At 40.5% G+C, this 23,455-nt stretch overlaps 1 protein-coding gene across 5 annotated transcripts in view; it reads left to right on the top strand.

Moving 5' to 3' along the window:
- Positions 1-7,163: 7,163 nt before the first annotated feature.
- The window catches only part of RCL1 (RNA terminal phosphate cyclase like 1), a 63,026-nt gene continuing 46,734 nt past the window's right edge, over positions 7,164-23,455 (top strand). For all 5 annotated transcript variants that reach the window (XR_012424734.1, XM_065530595.2, XM_005581793.5 and 2 more), the window contains exon 1: positions 7,164-7,452. Coding sequence is in view for 2 of the 5 variants with exons in the window: in XM_005581793.5 (XP_005581850.1) it covers positions 7,317-7,452 (136 nt within the window). In the remaining 3 variants the exon portion in view is untranslated. The remainder of the gene's footprint in view (positions 7,453-23,455) is intronic.

The following is a 23,455-nucleotide window of genomic DNA, read 5'->3' as shown; positions in this document are numbered from 1 at the left end:
AAGGTACAAAACTCACTAGTAATAGTAAGCACACAGAAAACCACAGAATATTATAGCACTGTAATTGTGGTGTGTAAACTACTCAAGTAGAAAGAATGATTAACGAATCAAAAATTATAACTACAGCAACTTTTCAAGACATAGACAGCACGATAAGACATAAATAGAAACAACAAAAAGGTGAAAAATGCAGAGATGAGGTTAAAGTATAGAATTCTTATTAGGTTTTTCTGCTTGTTTATGCAAAGTGTTAAGTTGTAATCGCTTAAAATAATGGGTTATAAGACAGTATTTGAAAGCCTCATAGTAACCTCAAATCAAAAAACATACAACAAATATGCAAAAAATAAAAAGCAAGAAATTAAATAATACCACCAGAGAAAATCACCTTCACTAAAATGAAGACAGGAAAGAAGGAAAGAAGGAGGAGAAGACCACAAAACAATCAGAAAACAACAAAATAGCAGGAGTAAGTCTACTTATTAATAATAACATTGAATGTAAATGGACTAAACTCTCCAATCAAAAGACATAGATTGGCTGAATGTATTTAAAAAAAAAAAAAGACCCAAGAATGTATTGCCTATAAGAAACACACTTCTAGTCATAAAAAAGAATGTGTTCATGTCCTTTATAGGGACATGGATGAAGCTGGAAACTATCATTCTCAGCAAATTAACATAGGAACAGAAAACCAAATACTGCATGTTCTCACTCCTGAAGGGGAGTTGAACAATAAGAACACATGGACATAGGGAGGGGAACATCACACATCGGGGCCTGTCGTGGGGTGGGTGGCAAGGGAAGGGAGAGCATTAGAACAAATACCTAACGCATGTGGGGCTTAAAACCCAAATGATAGGTTGATGGATGCAGCAAACCACCATGCACATGTATACATATGTAACAAACCTGCACGTTCTGCACATGTATCCCAGAACTTAAAGTTTAAAAAAAAAAAAAAAAAGAATCGCACTTCACCTATAAAGACATACATGGACCGAAAATAAAGAGATGGAAAAAAAGATATTCCAAGCTAATGGAAACTGAAAAAAGAGCAGGAATACCTATACTTGTATCAGACAAAATAGACGTCAAAACAAAAACCATAAAAGAGACACAGAAGGTCACTATATAATGACAAAGGGGTGAATTCAGAAAAAGGGTATAACAATTATAAATATATATGCACCCAACACTGGTACACCCATATATATATATATACACCTAATAACATATATCTATCTAATAATATATATATCTTTAATGTATATAATAATATATAACATATAATTCTATATATCTTTATAATAAGAACTAGAAAAGCAAGAGCAAATCAAACCCAAAATTAGTAGAAAAAAAGAAATAATAAAGATCAGAGCAGAAATAAATGAAATTGAAATGAAGAAAACAAACAAAATATCAAAAAAACAAAAAGTTGATGTTTTGAAAAGATAAACAAAATTGACAAACCTTCATCTAGACTAACTAAAAACGAGAGAAGACACAAATAAATCAAATTAGAGATTAAAAAAGAGACATTTCCACTGACACTGCAGAAATTCAAAGCATCATTAGTGGCTATGATGAGTAACGATATACCAACAAATTGAAAAGTCTAAAAGAAATGGATAAATTCCTGGATACATACACCCTACCAAGACTGAACCATGAAGAAATGCATAACCTGAACAAATCAATAACAAGTAATGATATAGAAGTAATAAAAAGTCTCCCAGCAAAGTAAAGCCCAGGACCTGATGGTTTCACTGCTGAACAAATCAATAACAAGTAATAATATAGAAGTAATAAAAAGTCTAGCAGCAAAGTAAAGCCCAGGACCTGATGGTTTCACTGCTGAATTCTACATTTAAAGAACTAATGCCAATTCTACTCACACTATTCCAAAAAATAGAGAAGCAGGGAATACTTCCAAACTCATTCTATGAGGTCAGTATTCCCCTGATACCAAAACCAGACAAAGACACATCAAATAAAGCAAACTTCAGGCCAATGTTTCTGATGAATACCGATGCAAAAATTCTCAATGAAACTGAATTCAACAACACATTAAAAAGATCATTCATCATGACCAAGTGTGATTCATCCCAGGGATGCAAGGGTGGTTCAACATATGCAATTTAATTAATGTAATACATCATATCAAGAGAATGAAGGACAAAAATGATCAAATGATCATTTCAATTGATGCTGAAAAAGCATTTGATAAAATCCAATATCCCTTCCTCATAAAAGCCCTAACAAAATTGAGTATAGAAAGACATCCCTCAATATAATAAAAGCCATATATGACATACCCACAGCTAATATACTGAATGGGGAAAAACTGAAAGCCTTTCCTCTTTTTTTTTTTTTCTTGAGATAGAGTCTTGCTCTGTCACCTAGGCTGGAGTACAGTGGCACGATCTCAGCTTGCTGCAACCTCTGCCTCCCAGATTCAAATGATTCTCATGTCTCAGCCTCACCAGTAGCTGGGATTACAGGTGCATGCTACCACACCCAAGTGAAGTTCCACTATGTTGGCTAGGCTGGTCTCAAACTCCTAGCCTTAGGTGATCTGCCTGCCTTGGTCTCCCAAATGTTAGGATTATAAGTGTTAGCCACCACATCGGCTGCCTTTCCCCTTAGATTACAACATGACAAGGATTCCCACTTTCACCACTGTTACTCAACACAGTATTGGAAGTTTGTAGCGAGAGCAATCAGACAAGTGAAAGAAATAAAGGGGATTCAAATAGGAAATGAAGAAATCAAATTACCCTTGGGTGTGGGTGGCTCATGCCTATAATCTCAGAACTTTGGCAGGCCGAGGCAGGCAGACTGCTTTGAGACAAGCATGGGCAACATAGTGAAATCTCATCTCTACAAAAAATTAAACAATTAGCTGGGTGTGGTGGAGCATGCCTGTACATGCCTGTAGTCCCAGCTACTAGGGAGGCTGAAGTGGGAGGATCACTTGAGCCTGGGAAGTTGAGGCTTCAGTGAGCCATGATCATGCCACTGCACTCCAGCCTGGGTGACAGAGTGAGATCCTGTCTCAAAAAAAAAAAAAAAAACAAAACACAAAAAAACAAAAAAAAGGCAAGGGGAAAGAAAAAGAAAGAGAGAAAGAAAGAAAGAAGAAAAAATTGTCCTTGTTTTTAGATGATACAATTTTATATTTGGAAAAACCCAAAGTCCACCAAATAAATATTAGAACTAATAAATTCAGTAAATTTGCAGGATACAAAATTAACATACAAAAATCAGTAGCATTTCTCTATGCCAACAATGAATAATCTGAAAAAGAAATCAGGAAAGTGTTCCCATTTACAACAGCTAAAAAGAAAATAAAATACCTAGAAATGAACTTAACTAAAGAAGCTAAAGATCTCTACAATGATAACTATAAAATATTGATGTAAGATTTTGAAGAGGTCACAAAAAATAGTAAGATTTTTTATGTTTATGGGTTGGAGGAATCAATATTAGTAAAATATCCATACTACCCAAAGCAATCTGTATTAAAATACCAATAATATTCTTCATAGATATAGGAAAAAAATTCTAAAGTTTATATAAAACCACAAAAGACCCAGAATAGCCAAAGCTGTCCTAAGCAAAAATAACAACACTGGAGGAATCACATTACCTGATTTCAAATTATACTACAATAAGCTGGATGTGTTGGTACATGCCTGTAATCTCAGCTACTCAGAAGGCTGAAACATGAGAATCACTTGAACCCAGGCGGTGGAGGTTGCAGTGAGCTGAGATCATGTCCCCCTGTCCCCCACAAAAAAGAAATAAAAATAAAAATAAATTATACTACAGAGCTATAGTAATCAAAATGGCATGGTATTCGCATAAAAACAGACAGATGGACCAATGGAATAGAATAGAGAACCCAGAAAAAAGTCTATAACCCTACAGTGAACTCCTTTTCAATAAAGGTGCCAAGAACATATATGGGGGAAAAGACAATCTCTTCAATAAATGGTGCTGGGAAACCTGGATATCCATATGCAGAAGAATAAAACTAGACCACTTTCTCTTGCCACATACAAAAACCAAATCAAAATGGATTAAAGACTTAAATCTAAGACTTCAAACTATGAAATGGCTACAGAAAATATTGGGGAAAATCTCCAGGACGTTGGTTGGGCAAAATTTTTCTTGATTAATAAACCACAAGCACAGGCAACCAAAGCAAAAATCAACAAAGTGAAGAGACAACCCCAAAGAGTGAGAGAAGATATTTGCAAACTACTCATTTTGAGATATCATCTCATCCCAGTTAAAATGGCTTATTTCCAAAAGACAGGCAATAACAAATGCTGGTGAGGATGTGGAGAAAACGGAACCCTTGTACACTGTTGGAGGGAATGTAAATTAGTGAAACCACTATGGAGAACAGTTTGGAGGTGCCTCAAAAAACTAAAAATAGAGCTACCATATGATCCAGCAATCCCACTGCTGCATATATACCCAAAAGAAAGGAAATCAGCATATCAAAGAAATATCTACACTCCCATGTTTGTTGCAGCACTCTTCACAATAGCTAAAATTTGAAAACAATAAAAGTGTCTATCAACAGATCAATGGATAAAGAAAATGTGATACATACACACAATATAGTATTATTCAGTCATAAAAAAGAATGAAATCCTGTCATTTGCAACAACATGGATGAAACTGGAGATCATTATGTTAAGGGAAATAAGCTAGGCACAGAAAGACAAACATCACATGTTCTCACCTATTTGTGGGATCTAATAATCAAAACAATTTAACTCATGAGGTAGAGAGTAGAAGGATGGTTACCAGAGACTGGAAAACATATAGGTGGTGGGGATGATGGCGGGCAGGTGGGGATAATAAATGTATACAAAAAAATAGGAAGAATGAGTAAGATCTACTATTTGATAGCACAAGGTGACTGTAGTCAATAACAATTTTACATTTTAAAATAACTAAAACAGTATAACTGTTTTGTTTATATAATAACACAAAAAATAAAATGCATGAGGGGATGAGTACCCTATCCTTCATGATATGATTATTACACATTGTATGCCTGTATCAAAACTTCTCGTGTACCTCATATATACATGTACTCTCTAGGTACAAAAATTAAAAATTAAAAAAATTACATGGAACCACAAAAGACCCAGAATAGCTAAACCTGTCCTAAGCAAAAAGAACAAAACTGGAGGAATCACATTACCTGACTTCAAATTATACTACAGAGCTATAGTAAACAAAATGGCATGGTACTGGCATAAAAGCAGACATATAGATCAGTAGAACGGAGCAGAGAACCCAGAGATAAATCCACACATCTACGGTAAACTCATTTTCGACAAAGTTGCCAAGAACATACGTCGGGGAAAGGACAGTCTCTTCATAAATGGTGCTGAGAAAATTGGATATCCATATGCAAAAGAATGAAACTAGATCTCTATCGCTTGCCATTTACAAAAATCAAAGAAAAATGGATTAAAGGCTGGGAGTACTGGCTCATGCCTGTGAGGCTAAGGTGGGCCAATTGCTTGAACTCAGGAGTTTGAGACCAGCCTGGGTAACATGGCAAAAACCCATCTCTATAAAAAATACAAAAATTAGCTGAGCATGGTGGTGCACACCTGTAGTTCCAGCTAATGGGGAGGCTGAGGTTGGAGGATTGCTAGAACTCAGGAAGTTGAGGCTACAGTGAGTCATGAGCATGCCATTACACTCCACTTTATAACACACTGTTTTCTACATAAGGCTAGCTACATCCCTAATCTTATTTAAGCTCCCACCTCTTTCAGACACTATCATACCCAGCCCCCCTTCCCACCCCGAGCACCCCCATGCATTCTGGAACTCATGGTCTGGTGAGTGTTGTCCAAGAATGGCTACAAACCCACATTACTATGATATTGGACTCCTACTTTCGTAGTCATTTGTTAGTTTTTTTTTTTTTTTTGAGACGGAGTCTCGCTGTGTCTCCCAGGCTGGAGTGCAGTGGCGTGATCTCGGCTCACTGCAAGCTCCGCCTCCCGGGTTCACGCCATTCTCCCGCCTCAGCCTCCCAAGTAGCTGAGACTACAGGCGCCCGCCACCACGCCCGGCTAGTTTTTTGTCTTTTTAGTAGAGACGGGGTTTCACCATGTTAGCCAGGATAGTCTCGATCTCCTGACCTCGTGATCCACCCGCCTCGGCCTCCCAAAGTGCTGGGATTACAGGCTTGAGCCACCGCGCCCGGCCCATTTGTTAGTTAACTGTAAATTTTAGAAGGTTTTTGAGTAGAGAAGTGAAACAATCCAACGTTTGGGAAGATTTTCTTGTGCAGGACTGGAGGAGGACGGGAAGGAAAATCATTGCGTGTGTGTGCGTGGGAAGTTATTACAACTATCTATCTCGAGGCATGCGAGGTAGGAGGGCCTGAATTGCCATGAAACGCAGTGACGATAAACGAAGGGACCCGTGAGAAAGGGGCAAAGAGGTGTCTCTTAATAAAATAAGCAACGGCCTGCTGTGGGAGGATTCGGGTCTCAGTACAGGCTGCCACTGTCAGCTTTGCAATATTCCTCGACCCTTTCTTCATAAGACAGGATGGCTCTACCTTGCAAGGTTACAGCATTGAGCTGGGGGACTGCGCCGGCAGTGCGCTGAGCAGCATCCTTGCGATAGGGTGAGTGTGCCAACCCTTGTTTTCTCCCTTAGAAAGAAAGAGGAGGGGTAGATAATAGCATCTTCACCCCAGTAGTTGCCGTAAGTAGTGATGCTAAGAATCCGGCACGTCGTAGGCATCAATCTCAGTCCGCCATCTCCCCTTGCTACCACGCCAGGAGGTACCCAAAGGAGACTGCCCTGACTGGCAACTCCCGCGCCGGGGTTCCCGGGCCACCCTCACGCGTTGCCTCCAGCCGCGCGCTGTTGCCAAGGCCCGGGCACCGCCCAGCTCCACTACGGACCAATGGCAGCGCGGCTTGGGCACCGCCCAGCTTCAGCGCGAGCCAATGGAGGCGCGGCGCGGGCACCGCCCTGATCCGGCGCGGGCCAATAGCGGCGTGGCCCGGCGTGGTGGCCGCCCCGGTCGGGCGGGGAGGCGGGGAGGTGGCCACTGGCTCCGCCCCGCTCCCCTCTGACCCGGTGTCTAGTCTCTCCGTCTTCCTGTTCCAAACCACGTGGACGCGTCGGGGCTGCGGGAGGCAGCCCCAGCTGCCGCCGTCGGTGTCGCAGCCACCACCACCGCCGGGGTCACGGGTCCCGCGTCTGTCCGAAGTCGCCGCACTCGGGCTGCTCAGGTCTCTGCGGAGGGCGCGCACATGGCGACTCAGGCGAACTCCCTCAGCTACGCGGGGTGCAACTTCTTGCGCCAACGTCTGGTCCTGTCTACCCTGAGCGGGCGCCCCGTCAAAATCCGAAAGATTCGGGCCAGAGACGACAACCCGGGCCTCCGAGGTAACTTGGTGTGAGCGGCGCGCGGCGTGGGCGCGGGGGCTGAGGGGAGACCGAGCTGATGCCCTGGGGGCCCGCGCGGCGTTGGTTGGGGGCTCGGCGTCCTGCGAGCGCGTCGGGGAGGGCAGGTGGTGTGTCGCCTCCAAAGCCGAAGGCGCACGAACGGTGGGGGAGGCGGGGTCGGCGCCCGAGGGGAGCGCTCAGCTGCAAGCTGCGCTCTGAGTCTACGGGGCGCTGGTAGTAAACAGCTGCACGTTTTCCAGCTTTACGTGTAGCAGCAAATCCCTGGCGTCGCCCCCTCGCTTCCCTTCAGTCCCTCTTGCCCTCGCCATAAACCTCTCAAAGGAGAAAAACAGTTTGTTGGACCAAAATATGGTGAATGAGCCGAGGGAGAGACATTGGGAGAGAAAAGTACCTCGGGTTGGTTCTCTGTCCGTCTCAAAGCAGGTCTCAGAAGCAGCTGCCCCCTTGGACACCGGCTGTTCCTGTCGCCATGATTTCTCGGCTGCCCTCACACTTGTCCTTGGGTGTGGAGAAAGAAATTTTTAAAATTCTGTTTGTTTTCAGCCGTGACTGTGATTGATGTGCGCAGGACAAGAGCTTTGAGATAGATTTTTAACAGTCATGGGCCTAATTGCCTTGACTTTAGAAAAAAGGTTGGTGACAAGCGCTAAACTGCAGGCTTCCAAGCTCACTTCTTGCTCTACAATGGTAGGTTAAAAAAAAATAGGCCCATTTAAACCGACATCTCATTAAATGGCGCCGGTTTTCAACTGGCCTTGGTTTACACCTGGCCCCCTGGAATGAGATACATGCATTTAAAAACTTCTGACTGGTGGTTATCCCAAGTTGGGCGAGTCAGTAGTCAGGTGAAAAAGGAAAAACCTGTCTGTAAATTGAAAGAGAGTGTTTGTGGTTGGTCCTGGAAGCTTCCTGGGTGGTGATGATGTGTTTTATTTTGCACTGGCTCTTGTTTTATCTGTCTGAATGCATTTTTTGGATAGTTAGATCTCTGCCTCTACTGGGTGGTGATTGGTTGCACATGAAGGGCGAAGATGCCATGCTATTGATGGAGATAGAAGTTAGGAAGGAAAGAACCAGAATATCCCAGGTACAGTGGTAAAAAACCTAGTGATGGTAGGAAAAACTTGTGTTGGTGGTTCCTGTCCTCTCTCTACTGCTCAAAAACACTGAGAAAGTTAAGGAGAGACCACAAATGGTTTATGGCACGACTTTTCCGTCAACAACTGTTCCACTTAGTTTGACCCTTGGGCAAAGTGTTTGCTTGATTGCTCTGTGGCATTCTCAGCCAGCTCTCCATCCACTTTACCCTCAGGTTAGCTCAGAGAACTTGCCACTAGCTGGATATGGTAAGAAGATGGGCTTCTACTTTGTATAAATACTAGGCATAACTTTTTTTTTTTTTTTTTTTTTTTTTTTAAGAGAAATGGAAGTATAGCCTGGAAATCTGGGCTCTCAAATAAATCTAATTCTATTTAGAGTTTTTCTCTTGACAGGTGGCCTCCAATTTAATATTTAATGTTGCAAAGTATGCTTCTCCTTCTCCTCCTCCACTATATGTGAGCATCTCTTCAAAGCATCTCACACATATGAGCTCCCATTTCTTCCAGGAACAGGGCTTGGCCACTTGGTACTTTCTTGAAAGGGTGTCAGACGCTGATACCTGAGGGAGGTAGAACTGGTTGGCAGGTGTGCTGGTGTTTTACGGGGACTGTTACTTTAGAGCATTATGTGCCTTACCTCGTTCATATACCAGGGGAAGAAAGAGACTCCTGATTATTTGTACATCCTTGTGCTGGCTTCAGGGCCTCAGAAACCTTGTAGATGTTTGTCTGCTTAATTTCTTTCTTTCTTTCTTTCTTTCTTTTTTTTGAGACAGAGTCTTACTCTGTCTCCTAGGCTGGAGTGCAGTGGTGCGATCTCAGCTCACTGGAACCTCCGCCGCCCGGGTTCAAGCAATTCTCCTGTCTCAGCCTCCTGTGTAGCTGGGATTACAGGTGCCTGCCACCATGCCCAGGTAATTTTTAGTAGAGTATTTTTAGTAGAGATGAGGTTTCACCATGTTGGCCAGGCTGGTATCAAACTGCTGACCTCAGGTGATCCACCTGCCTTGGCCTCCCAAAGTGCTAGGATTACAGGTGTGAGCCACTGCACCTGGCCTGTCTGCTTAATTTCTTACAGAGGGAACTGATAGATATGCATTTGCAGATATACATGTATATGTGTATTTGTATATGTGTACATGTAAGTGTATATACATATACGTACACACATAAATAGATGTAGTCCCTGACACATGATTTCTGGTCATAGTCAAGGGAGTCCTTGGTAGCTTGATTGAAGATGTAGCCGGAAGGCTGTGTTGCCTCTCATCTGTCCCTTTCTGCCTTTTCCTGACTCAGATTCTCAGAGTTGGAAAAAACTCAGAGCATATCCAATAAAATCTTCAGCTCTAATGCAAGAATCACATCTCTTAAAGGTGCTTGCTTAAGCATCCCTCATGGTGTGGGCTTTGGAGGGTAGGGGTGGTATGGGAGGCTTTCGGCCTCAGGAACATTTATTTAGAAAGTGTTTATTGAGCCCCAGTATGTGCAAGGCTTTGTATGGGAGCGTGTAATATGTGTGAGAAGCTGCTTGCCCCTGCTCTCATGGAGCTTGTCATCTAAGTTGGATGTTACTAAGTTTGAGTAACTTGAAATAGGAAGGATTGAGTATTGTACAGGGGCTCAGTGGAGTTCAGAGCAGACTTCCCTGAAAGTTACAAAGGAAGGCAGGTTTTCTGGGTCTGATCTGGAGAGATAGGATTGAGATGGTGGCTGCGGAAATAATTGTTTGCAAAATAAAGTTTTTTTTTTTTTTAAAGAAATTTTACTTTAGAATCGGGGGTACATGTGCATGTTTGTTACATGGATATATTGCCAACTGGTGGGGACTGGGCTTCTAGTGTACCCATTATCCAAATAGTGAACATTGTACCCAATAGGTAATTTTTCTTTTCTTTTTTTTTTTTTTGAGACGGAGTCTCGCTCTGTCGCCCAGGCTGGAGTGCAGTGGCCGGATCTCAGCTCACTGCAAGCTCCGCCTCCTGGGTTCACGCCATTCTCCTGCCTCGGCCTCCCGAGTAGCTGGGACTACAGGCGCCTGCTACCTCACCCGGCTAGTTTTTTGTATTTTTTAGTGGAGACGGGGTTTCACCATGTTAGCCCATGTTGGGATGGTCTCGATCTCCTGACCTCGTGATCCGCCCATCTCAGCCTCCCAAAGTGCTGGGATTACAGGCTTGAGCCACCGCGCCCGGCCCCAATAGGTAATTTTTCAACCTCCCTCAATCTTCCTCCTTTTTGAGTCCCCACTGTTTGTTATTTCCATGTTTATGTCCGTGTGTATCCATCATTCAGCTCCCATTTATAAGTAAGAACATGCAGTATTTGATTTTCTGTTTCTGAATTAGTTCTCTTGGGATAATGGCCTCTAACTCCGTGTTGCTGCGAAAGACATTATTTCATTCTTTTTTTCTTTGTTTTTTTTTTTTAGACAAGGTCTCACTCTGTCATGAGTGCAGTGGTGTGATCATGGCTCACTGTAGCCTCAACCTCTTGGGCTCAGGTGATCCTCTCACGTTAGCTTCCTGAGTAGCTGGGACTACAGATGTGTACCATAGCATCTGGTTGATTTTTAAAATGTTTTTCGTAGAGATGGGGTCTTGTTTATGTTGCCCAGGCTGGTCTTGAACTCCTGGACTCAAGCAGTCCACCTGCCTCAGCCTCCCAAAGTGCTGGGATTACAGGCATGCATCACCATGCCCAGCCTGATTTCGTTCTTTTTTTATGGCTGTGTAGTATTCCGTGGTGTATATATACCACATTTTCTTTATCCAGTCAACCATTGGTGGACACTTAGGTTAGTTCCATCACTTTGGTATTGTGAATAGTGCCGCAATAAACATACAAGTACAGGTGTCTTCTTTGTATAGTGATGTCTTTTCCTCTGGGTAGATACCCAGTAGTGGAATTGCTGGGTCATATGGTAGTTCTGTTTTGAGTTCTTTAAGAAATCTCCATATGAAAGAAACAGTTTTTAAGTCAAAAAGTTCTTTATTTTCTTTATTTTACTGAGGTAAAATCCTTAATTTGTCATGGTCATAATACTTGGCAATTAAGAGCTTGGGCTCAGTATTGGACCTTGGTTTGAGTACGAGTTCTGCCTTTTGCTGTTAGCTCTTGGTCCTTGGGCAAATTCTTTTAACTATTCTCTTCTGAGCCTCAGCTTTTTCACCTGTAAAGTGGGGCCAGTATTACTGACCTTACAAGGTTATTGTGAAGACTAAATGAAATAATACTTCAAAGTGTACTGAACAGTGCCTGGTACATAGGAAGAATAAATGTTAGCTGATTTTATTATTAACTTGAACCCACTTGAACCCACTGGGTATAGGTCTGCTCCCTGGCATGCCAAATCCATTCCTGCTTCTATATGGAAATTTTTCAAATATTTGAAGAGAATTATGCCTTCTGTAAAGTTCTCTTCTTAGGTCGTTGTTTCCATGTATTTGTATGTTATATGTAAAGCACAGTAGTTTTCAACCAGGGGCACTTTTGTTCAGTAGGGGACATCTGGGAGCATTTGGAGATATTTTTGGTTGTCACAGCTTGGCAGAGGGGAATGCGACTGGCCTCTAGTGGTCAGAATCCAAGGATGCTGCTAAATATCCTATAGGACAGCCCCCTACAACAAAGAATTATTGCATTCAAAATGTCAGTAGCGCTGATGTAGGAAAATCCTGGCCTACTTGACATTAGTTATTAAGCCTTTTTTTTTCCACGTGTCCCTAGTGATTAGGAATAGCAGCATGTGACACGAAGAAGACTACACAAGGATTTAGAAACAAATGAGACACAGGTCAAACTCTGACTTCAGGCAAATCAGTGAATCTCTTAAAACTGTGCCCTTCCATTGCAAAGGGGTTGTAAATACTGAAAAGGATCTGAACCCCAAAGAAGGATGGTCCCAGGATGGTGGTTATAATTGTCCAGCCACATGTATAATTTATGCTTCAGTTTTGAGGAACATGAACAATTACGTTTATCTCATTGTACTCTTCCTTTCATTGAAGAGGAAGTAAATATTTTTTTCTTGCTGCTGCTGTTTTACTCAAGGTAAAAAAGCCAACACGTAGTTAGTAAGATAGTTGGTGAAGGCGAATGTGTACTGAGGGACAGAGCTGGAAAGAGAATGTGGCCAGCTCCTGCCTGAAGGGCCTGTTCTCTTTCATTTCACAGCGTGATGGACATGGGTGTTCCTCATCAGTATTATAAAGCAGCTGTGCAAAGTGTCTCTATCTCTGGATTTCATGAGGGCTGTGTCTTGCAGGGTTCAGTTTAACAGTCTCTGTATAGTGTGAGGTCTAAATGGAAGAGAATCCCACCAGAATAATTGTTTAAAGTTGGAATAGCAGAAATAATGGACTTGAACAAGAGCAGTGGTATAGGAGTTAGGAGACAGGACTGCTACTACCCAGGATCCTGAGCAGGTCACGGAACTGAGCCTTAGTGTCTTCCCCTGTGAAACAGAGGAGTTACTTGGTCCCATGGGGGAGTGCTCCATATGGCTTAAGCAGATAAGATTCTGAAAAAGAAGAGCTAAGTGGAGTTTTAATCAAAAGGGTCCTCTAAAATGTGTTAAGGAAGCACGCCACAAAGAGGTCCTTTGAAAGGTCAAACATGTTTTGGTAAACCAATGCATTGTTCTGGGAATAAATCTGTCTGTTCCCAAATTGGATCTTTTAAAAGGAGGATGTGCCTATATTTTATTTCAGCCTGGTTTGGGACCCAGAATTCTTGATGGACAACTGGTTTTGGGGCATGGCAGATAACTGTGCTACTAACTGTAGATTGAATATGTCCTGTTAATAAGGAACATACCCTGTTGTGCCTCTTATGGCAAAGTGTGCTTCCAGGAGATGATTTTTGACTGCCCAAAATAAGACTTCTTTTTTTTTTTTTTTTTTTGACAGACAAATGCCAAGAATCCTAATGACAATTTTCAGATACAGTGTTGTTTGGAAGCTGTTGTATAAATGCCTTTTCTTTACTTTTCTTTCTCTCTCCCCCTCCCTCCCTCCCTCTCTTCTTCACCCTTCCCCCAATCCCCCTCTCTCTCCCTTTCCCCATCTGTCCCTCCCTCCGTCCCCTTCCTCTCCTTCCTCTTTTTCTCCCTTCCTCCCTCTCTTTCTCTTTCTCTTTTTTTCTTTTTCTTTTTCTTAGAGATGGGGGTCTCACTATGTTGATCAGACTGATCTCAAACTATTGGCATCCAGTGATCCTTCTGCCTCCCTGTCCCAAAGTGCTGAGATTACAGGCATGAGCCACAGTGCCTGGCCATAAGAGCTACTTCAGATGGAACTACCTACCATCTTTTTTAAAAAACCAAACTTTATTTTGAGATAATTGTAGATTCACATGCTGTTATAATAAATAATGCAGAAAGATCCTGACTGTACGGCCATCTTTTTTTCATTTAATTGCTTTTGTGCCTTTGTACAAAATCAGTTTAGCATTTTTGTGTGGATCTCTTTCTGGGTTCTCCATTTTGTTGCATTGATTTACATGTCTGTCTCTTGTCAATACCACACAGTCTTTTTTTTTTGAGATGGAGTCTTGCTCTGTTGCCGCTGGAATGCAGTGGTGTGATCTTGGCTCACTGCAGCCTCTGCCTCCCAGGTTCAAGTGATTCTCCTGTCTCAGCCTCCAGAGCAGCTGGAATTATAGGCGTGTGCCACCACGCCTGGCTATTTTTTTTTTTTTTTGTATTTATGTAGAGACAGGGTTTCACCGTGTTGGCCAGGCTGGTCTTGAACTTCTGAGCTCAAGTAATCCACCCGCCTTGGGCTGTCAAAGTGCTAGGATTACAGGTGTGAGCCACCGCTCCTGGCCAGTATATCACACAGTCTTGATTACTTACTGTAGCCATATAATGAGTCTTGAAGTTGGTTAGACTGATTCCTCCCAGTTTATTTTTCAAAATCATTTTAGTTATTCCAGTTCCTTTGCCTTTCAATATAAATTTTAGAATAATCTTATCTAATATACAAAAAAGCTTTCCAATATTTTGACAAGAACTATATTATACCTATATGTCCATTTGGGGATAATTGTCGTCTTTATTATGTTGAGGTGTTAATCCATGAACGTGATCTGTCTCTCTACTTACTTAAATCTGTTTCTTTTCCCTAGATGAAATATTATAGGTTTATTTAAAACATAATTCTCATCTTGCGATGAGAAATGTTCATTTGTTCATAAAATGTTCATTTTTCAATGTTTACAAAATGTTCATTTTTTTTTTACTTTGTAATTTACAAATATACAGAAGTAGTTTACTGAAATTTATATTACGTATTTATTACGGCAGGTAACTACATGGAAAAAAATTTTGTTCTGTCTTAAGCATACTGGGGAATAAACCATTTGACAAATTGTTGCACATCTGAAACCACAGTGCATAACAAACTTCAAAAAATGGTAAGGTTTTTTTTTGTTTGTTTGTTTGTTTTTTTTAAGACGGAGTCTCGCTCTGTCGCCCAGACTGGAGTGCAGTGGCACGATCTTGGCTCACTGCATCCTCTGCCTCCTGGGTTCACGCCATTCTCCTGCCTCAGCCTCCAGAGTAGCTGGGACTACAGGCGTCAGCCACCACGCCCAGCTAATTTTTTTATTTTTAGTAGAGACGGGGTTTCACTGTGTTAGCCAGGATGGTCTCAATCTCCTGGCCTCGTGATCCGCCTGCCTCGGCCTCCCAATGTGCTGGAATTACAGGCGTGAGCCACCACGCCTGTCTGTTTTGTTTTTTTAAGACAGGGTCTTGCTCTTTTGCACAGGCTGGGGTGCAGAGGTGTGACCTTAGCCCACTGCAACCTTGAATTCCTGGGCTCAAGCAATCCTCCTGCCTCAGCCTCCTGAGTAGCCAGGACTATAGGTGTGTACCACTACACTTGGGTATTTTTCTTTCTTTCTTTCTTTTTTTTTTTTTTTTTTTTTTTTTTTTTTTTTTTTTTTTTTTTTTTTTTTTTTCAGAGGCAGGGCTCACTGTTTTGTCCAGGCTGATCTAGGAGCTCCTGGGCTCAAGCAGTCCCCCTGAGTTGAGGGGGACTTTAGTCCTCCAAAGTGTTAGGATTACAGGTGTTGAGCCACTACATCTGACCAAAATGTTAAAGACATAAACAAGGCTTATTTACCTTACTTAGATCATAAATGTAGATCAGAAGACAAAAGTAGATTTTCCTTGTCAAAGTATGCAGCGTTTCAGAACTTTGGCTTCTTTGTTTAGTGCTTTTAGAACCAAGACTCACCAAGCACCATTATTTAGGATATTAACACACATTTTCTGTATCTGAATTTCTTCTTCTAACATCATAATAATGATTTTTAGAAGGCAAAGAGAATACAAGGTGATCTTCATGCTTATATTGTATTAAAACACAATTCGGCCGGGCGCGGTGGCTCAAGCCTGTAATCCCAGCACTTTGGGAGGCCGAGACGGGTGGATCACGAGGTCAGGAAATCGAGACCATCCTGGCTAACGCGGTGAAACCCCGTCTCTACTAAAAATACAAAAAACTAGCCGGGCGAGGTGGCGGGCGCTTGTAGTCCCAGCTACTCGGGAGGCTGAGGCAGGAGAATGGCGTAAACCCGGGAGGCGGAGCTTGCAGTGAGCTGAGATCCGGCCACTGCACTCCAGCCTGGGCGACAGAGTGAGACTCCGTCTCAAAAAAAAAAAAATAAATAAAATAAATAAATAAATAAATAAATAAATAAAACACAATTCAAGGGAATTCTAGTCTTCCCTCCCCTCAACTTAGGGATTTCATTTATACCCTTATATCCACAACTTCCAGTCACCTGCTTGGTGTTTTCTAAGTCCAGGAATATTCAAGTTGGATTTAGAATTGGAGTGATAGTAGATCCAATCACAGATCCCACCTGTTCTTTGATTTTTATCTTTTGGATTCCTAAGTTTTCTTGATTATTCACTCACAAGTTGACTTAGTTCAGCACTTGACCATGATTGTAGTGCTTCCCAGGTCGACTCCTTGTCTCACTGGAGAGACAGTGTGAAAGGTAAAAAAAAAAAAGGTACTGAATTCTCTTCTGGCAGTGTGGGTCATATCCACTGTTTGTGATTTAAAAGTGCTTCATGTGGAAGGCAAGGCAGTCTGACCTGGAAAATGCAGGGTTGCACTTCTGGCACTTAAACGGGCTGTTCCCTGTGTGTTGGCGATAGTGACTGGTCAGTTCATCTGAGAGGACAGATTTCCACTCATGGCCATCTCAGGCCCAGTGGTAAGGTTTCTCATCTGTGTAGGTTTGCAGGTGTTTCTTGAGGTGAGAGCTCAAGTTCTGGGGAACTCAGAGTCTATTTCTTTTGTTGCTGTTATATAGTTTTCAGCATACAAGTCCAGTACATGTTTTGTTAGAATTATTTGTAAATATGTTGGGGTTTTTTTTGGAGCAATTTTAAATGGTGTATCATATTTTAAATTTTAGTTTCTGTGTTCATTATTAGTATATAGAAATACCATTGGGGTTTGTGTATGTGTGTGTGTGTGTGTGTGTATGTTTATCTGGTATCTTCCAGCATTGCTGAATTTATTTAGTAGGTTTTTTTTCCCTTGTCATTTCCTTGGAATTTATTTTCTATGTAGCTGGTCATGTTTTCTACAAATAGTAACAGTTTGATTTCTTCATTTTTGATATGTATGCCTTTTATTTTCTTCTGCCTTATTGTACTGGCTAGAATTTCTAGCACCATGTTAAGTAAAATGGGTGGGAGGGAACATCCTTGCCTTGTTCCCTATCTTAGGGGGAAAGCATCCCCTTAAGTATGTTAGCTATAAATTTTATGTAGATTTTTAAAAGTCAAGTTGAGAAAGTCATCTTTTATTACAAATTTTCTAAGTTTTTTTTTTTTAAAACAATGAATGAATGTTGTATTTTGTCCAATGCTTTTTCTGCACCAATTGATGTGACCATGTGATTTTTCTTCTTCAGCCTATAAATATGGTGTATTGTCTTGATTGATATTTAAATATTGAACTAGCCCTGCATTCCTGGAATAGATTCTACTTGAGATATATATATATCACATATATGGAAGAAATGCTCTAGTAAAATAGGGATAGAGAGGGATTACTTTCTTCCAATGTGTTCATGAGGAATAGTTTTGAAGAGTTCAGATATAAAGTATATATTCTTTTCTTGTTGGGTGGAGTGCTCTATAAATATTGGTTAGATCCTATTGGTTCATAGTGGTGCTGAGTTCTTCTTTGTCCTTGCTGATTTTTCTGTCTAGTTCTATTGATTATTGAGAAAGGTGTCTCTGACAATAATTGTGAATTTGTCTCTCTTGTTCATTTCTATATATATATAGATCTATATATCAATATAGATCTATATGTCAATATAGATCTATATATATATCAATCACACATATGTGTACACATACATATATATTGCTGAATTTTATTTCCTAATATTTTGTTAAGGATTTTTGTATGTTCATGAGCAATATTGGTCTGTAGTTTTTTTTTCTGTGCTGCTTTGGTCTGGTTTTGGTATCAGGATAGCACTAGTTTAAAATCAATTGGAAAGTTTCCTGTTTTCTGAAAGAGATTGTGTAGAATTGTTTTTAATTCTTTAAATGTTTGGCAGAATTTCATATGGGCCAAGAGATTTCTTTTTTGGGAGTTTTTAGATTATGTATTTCACTTCCTGAATGTTTATAGGGCTATTCAAGTGATGTATTTTGTATATGTAAGTTGTGGTAGTTTGTGTTTTTTGAAGAAGTGGTCCATTTCATCTAACTTGTTGAATTAATATGTGTAGAGTTTACAGTATTTCCTTATTATCCTTTTGATGTCTACAGGATCTGTAGTGATATCTCCTGTTTTATTCCTGATGTTGCTAATTGTGTCTGTCTGTTGGGGGGCAGGGGTGTCTTTGTTTGTGTCATCACCTTTTTGGTCAGTCTTCCTAGATGATGTCAATTTTATTGATCTTTTTAAAGACCCAGTTCTTTGTTTCACTGGTTTTTCTATCTTGCTTTTCTGTTTTTCGTTTTATTTCTGCTCTTATTTCCTTCTTTCACTTGCTTTGAGTTTGTCTTTCTCTTTTTCTAAGTGTTTGAGGTGGATCATAGATTATTAGGAACTTTTTCTGTTTCCTAGTGTATACATTTAAAGCAATTACATTTTTGTGTCAAGATTGACTTAGCTGTATCACATAAATTTTGGTATATTTCATTTTAATTTTCATTTAGGTCAATGTAATTTTTATTTTCTTTGAAACTCTTACTCTTTGACCTTTATTTATTTATTTATTTATTTTGGAGATGGAGTTTTACTCTTGTTGTCCAGGCTGGAGTGCAATGGCGTGATCTCAGCTCACCGCAACCTCTGCCTCCCAGATTCAAGTGATTCCCCTGCCTCAGCCTCCCGAGTAGCTGGGATTACAGGCATGCACCATCATGCCTGGCTAATTTTTTATTTTTAGTAGAGACAGGGTTTCTCCATATTGGTCAGGTTGGCCTTGAACTCCTGACCTCAGGTGATCTGCCCACCTCAGCCTCCCAAAGTGCTGGGATTACAGGCGTTAGTCACAGCGCCTGGCAGCTATGGGTCATTTATAAGTGTGTTGTTTAGTTTCCATGTGTTTGGATATTTTCTGCTGTTGATTTTAATTTCATTCCATTGTGGTCAGAAAACATTCTCTGTATGATTTTGGTTCTTTTAAATTCATTGAGGTTTTTTTAATGCCCAAGATATGGTCTATCTTGGATATATAATCTGTAGACACTTAGAACAAGTATATATTCTTTTCTTGTTGGATGGAGTGCTCTATAAATGTTGATTAGATCCTATTGGTTCATAGTGGTGCTGAGTTCTTTGTCCTTGCTGATTTTTCTGTCTAGTTCTATTGATTATTGAGAAAGGGGTCTCTGACAATAATTGTAGATTTGTCTCTCTTGTTCATTTCTATCAATTTTTCTTTGCATATTTTACAGCTTTGTTTGATACATTTAGGATTGCTACATCCTCTTAGTGCTACATTGACTCTTTTCTTATATAATGTGTCACTCTGTCTCTAGTATTTTTAAATTTTTTATTATTAATTTTAAGACAGGGTCTCTCTTTCATAAACCAGGCTGGAGTGCAATGGTGCGATCTCACCTCATTGCCACCTCCACCTCCTAGGCTCAAGTGATCCTCCTGTTTCAGCTCCCCAAGTAGCTGGGACTACAGGCCACTACGCCTGGCTAATTTTTGTATTTTTTATAGGGACAGGTTTTCGCCATGTTACCCAGGCTGGTCTCCCAACTCCTGAGCTCAAGTGATCCACTTGCCTTTGCCTCCCAGTGTGCTGGGATTATAGGCGTGAGCCACTGTCTACTGGTTTTTTAGGGTGGAAGAAATGCTGTAGTAAAATAGGGATAGAGAGAGATTACTTTCTTCCAATGTGTTCATGAGGACTAGTTTTGAAGAGTTTAGATATAAATAAGAAACTTGAAAGGCAGTAAAAACAGCATAAATCAGAGAATTAGGTTGCCCTTGGTTGTGAAAATTATCACGAATTGCTTTTCGTTTTTTTGTTTGTTTTTGAGATGCTGTCTCACTCCATCGCCCAGGCTGGAGTGCAGTGGCACGATCTTGGCTCACTGCAACATCTGCCTCCTGGGTTCAAGGAATTCTCGTGCCTCAACCTCCCAAGTACCTGGGATTACAGATGTGCACCACTACACCCAGCTAATTTTTGTATTTTTGGTAAAGACGGGGTTTCACCATGTTGGCCAAGCTAGTCTCGAACTCCTGGCCTCAAGTGATCCTCAAGTGATATGCCTGCCTTGGCCTCCCAAGGTACTAGGGTTAACAGGCCTGAGCCACCGCATCCTGCCGCTTTTCGTATTTTTAAAAGTATTTTTTCTTTCAACTTGTTTTTCATTTTTTAAAATAAATCTTTACTAAACCATACTGTATACTGAGAAAGTGTGTAACCAATAAATGTACAGTTTGATGAATTATTACTGTGGACATACCCACGTAGCTATTACCCATGAAAAAAAAACAGAGTATGCCAGCCTCCTCCCATGCTTGTGCCCAGCCACACCATTCCCTCCCACTGCCAAGGTAAGCATTAAATTTTTAACACCATGGATTGACCGGGCACAGTGGCTCATGCCTGAAATCCCGGCACTTTGGGAGGCCAAGGCAGGTGGATCACCTGAGGTAGGGAGTTCAAGACCAGCCTGACCAACATGGGGAAACCCCGGCTGTACCAGAAATACGAAATAGGCGGGCGTGGTGGCGCATGCCTGTAATCCCAGCTACTAGGGAGGCTGAGGCAGGAGAATCACTTGAACCCTGGAGGTAGAGGTTGTAGTGAGCCGAGATCGTGCCACTGCACTCCAGCCTGGGCAAACAAGAGCGAAATTCTGTCTTAAAAACAAAAAAACCCACCATGGATTAGGTTTCTAAAATATTAACTATAATTTTCGTAAATGGAATCATATAGTATGTAATTGTTTGTGTGCCTGGCCTCTTTAGCTCTGTGTTTGTGACAGATCTCCGTGTTGGAGTAGCAGTAGTTTGTTGACTTTCTTTACTACGTCATGTTATTCTGATTTTAATGTGCCACAATTTAGTTTTGATGAAAATTTGGCTTGTTTCCATTTTTAACTATTAAGAACAGTGAGGTCAAGAATATTCTTGTACAGTCTTTTGGTGTACATATATATGTATTTCTCTTGCCTGAATGCTGGGTCATAGGGTGTGCCTATGTTTAGTTTTCCCAAGTGATTGTACAAAGTGGTTGTGAGTATATCTGAGGTCTTAGGTACTCTACATCCTATTCAGTGCTTGGTATTGCCAGTCTGTTTAATTTTAACCAATTTTGTAGGTGTGTTGTAGTCGTTCATTGTGGTTTTAATTTATATTCCCGTATGACTAGTGAGATTAAGCACCCTTTCTTTTGCTTTGTTTTTAATTATCACAAATAATTGTAGGCATTTAGTATTTATTGGGCACAGTGTGATATTTTGATACATGTCTACAATGTATAATGATAAAATCAGGGTAATTAGCATATCCATCACCTCAAACATTTCTTTGTGCTGAAAACATTCAAAATCTGTTCTAGCTATTTAAAAATATACACCAGCCTGGACAACATAGCAGACCCCATCTCCGCAAAAATAAAAATAAAAAATTAGCCAGGTGTGGTGGTGCACATCTATAATCCCAGCTACTCAGTAGGCTGAGGTGGGAGGATCACTTGAGCCCAGGAGTTGGAGGTTTTCAGTGAATCATGATCACACCATTGTACTGGGCAATAGAGCAAAACCATGTTTCTTAAAAAATAAAGGAAAAAAAGAAAATATGCAATAAATTATTGTTAATTACAGTCACTCTATAGTGCTATAGAACATTAGAACTTACTTCTTCTATCTACCTGTACTTTTGTATTTGTTAACCAGCCTTTGGCTATTCTTCCTTCTCCCCTCCCTTTCCCTGCCTCTAGTAACCACTGTTCTATCCTCTACTTTCTATGGGATCACCTTTTTTGCTTCCATGAGATATGTGGTATTTATCTTTCCGTGTCTGGCTTATCTTACTTAACATAATGGCCTCCAAAAGCCTCTTCATGTTGCTGCCAGTGACAGAATTTCGTGTTGTTGTTGTTGTTTTTTAATGGCTAAATAGTATTCCACTGTGTGTGTGTTTATGAATAGCGCTTCAATAAACCTAAGAGTGCAGATATCTCATTGACACTGATTTCTTTCCTTTTGGTATATACCTAGTAATGGGATTGCTGGATCATATGGTGGTTCTATTTTTAGTTTTTGAGGAATATCCATACTGTTTCCCATAATGGCTATACTAATTTACATTTCCACCAACAGTGTATGTAAGTTCCTTTTTTTGTATCCTTGCCATCATTTGTTATTTTTTGTCTTTTTGATAATTGCCATTCTAACTGGGGTGAGATGATATCTCATTGTGGCTTTGATTTATATTTCCCTGATAATTAGTGATGCTGAGCACTTTTTCATATACCTGTTGGCCATTTGTATGTGTTTTGAGGGATGTCTATTTGGCTTTTTTGCTGACTTTTAAAATTGGATTTGTATTTTTGTGTATGTGCTGTTGAGTTCCTTGTATATTCTGGTTATTAATCCCTTGTTGGTTGGATAGTTTGTATTTTTCTTTCATAGCTTCACTCCAGTGGTTTCCTTTGCTCTGCAGAAGCTTTTTAGTTTGTTGTAATCCCTTTTGCTTTTGCCTAGTTTTTCTTTTGTTGCCTATGATTTTGAGGTCTTCTCCAGAAAATATTTGCCCAGAACAAACATCCTATAATGTTTCTCTAATGTTTTCTTCTAGTAGTTTCATAGTATTGGACCTTACGTTTACGTCTTTAAGTTCATTTTTTTAAATATGATGAGTGTAGGCATCTAGTTCCTTTCTTCTGCATATGGCTGTAGTTTTCCCAGCACCATTATGTCTATTTTTAAATTTTAGAAATAGAGACAAAGTTTCACTATATTGTGCAGGCTGGTCTCAATCTCCTGGGCTCAGATGATCCTCCTGCCTCAGCCTCCTAAAAGGCTGGGATTACAGGCTTTGTAGTATATTTCAGAGGCACATAGTGTAATGCCTCTTGCTTTGTTTTTTTTTCTCAGAATTGCTTTGGCTGTTAAAGGTCTTTTGTGGCTCCATATGCATATTAGGATTTTTTTTTCTGTTTCTGTAAATAATGTCATTGGTATTTTGATAGGGATTGCATTGAATCTGTAGATAAAGATGGAATGTGTTTCAATTTTTTGTGTGTCCTCAATTTTTTTTTGACCAGGATTTTATAGTTTTCCTTTTAGAGAACTTTCACCTCCTTGGTTAAATTTATTTCTAGGTATTTTATTTTATTTTTTTGGTTATTGTAAG

This window comes from Macaca fascicularis, chromosome 15 (genome assembly GCF_037993035.2).
Source record: "Macaca fascicularis isolate 582-1 chromosome 15, T2T-MFA8v1.1".
Taxonomy (NCBI): domain Eukaryota; kingdom Metazoa; phylum Chordata; class Mammalia; order Primates; family Cercopithecidae; genus Macaca; species Macaca fascicularis.
This window is presented reverse-complemented; position numbering and strand designations above follow the sequence as displayed.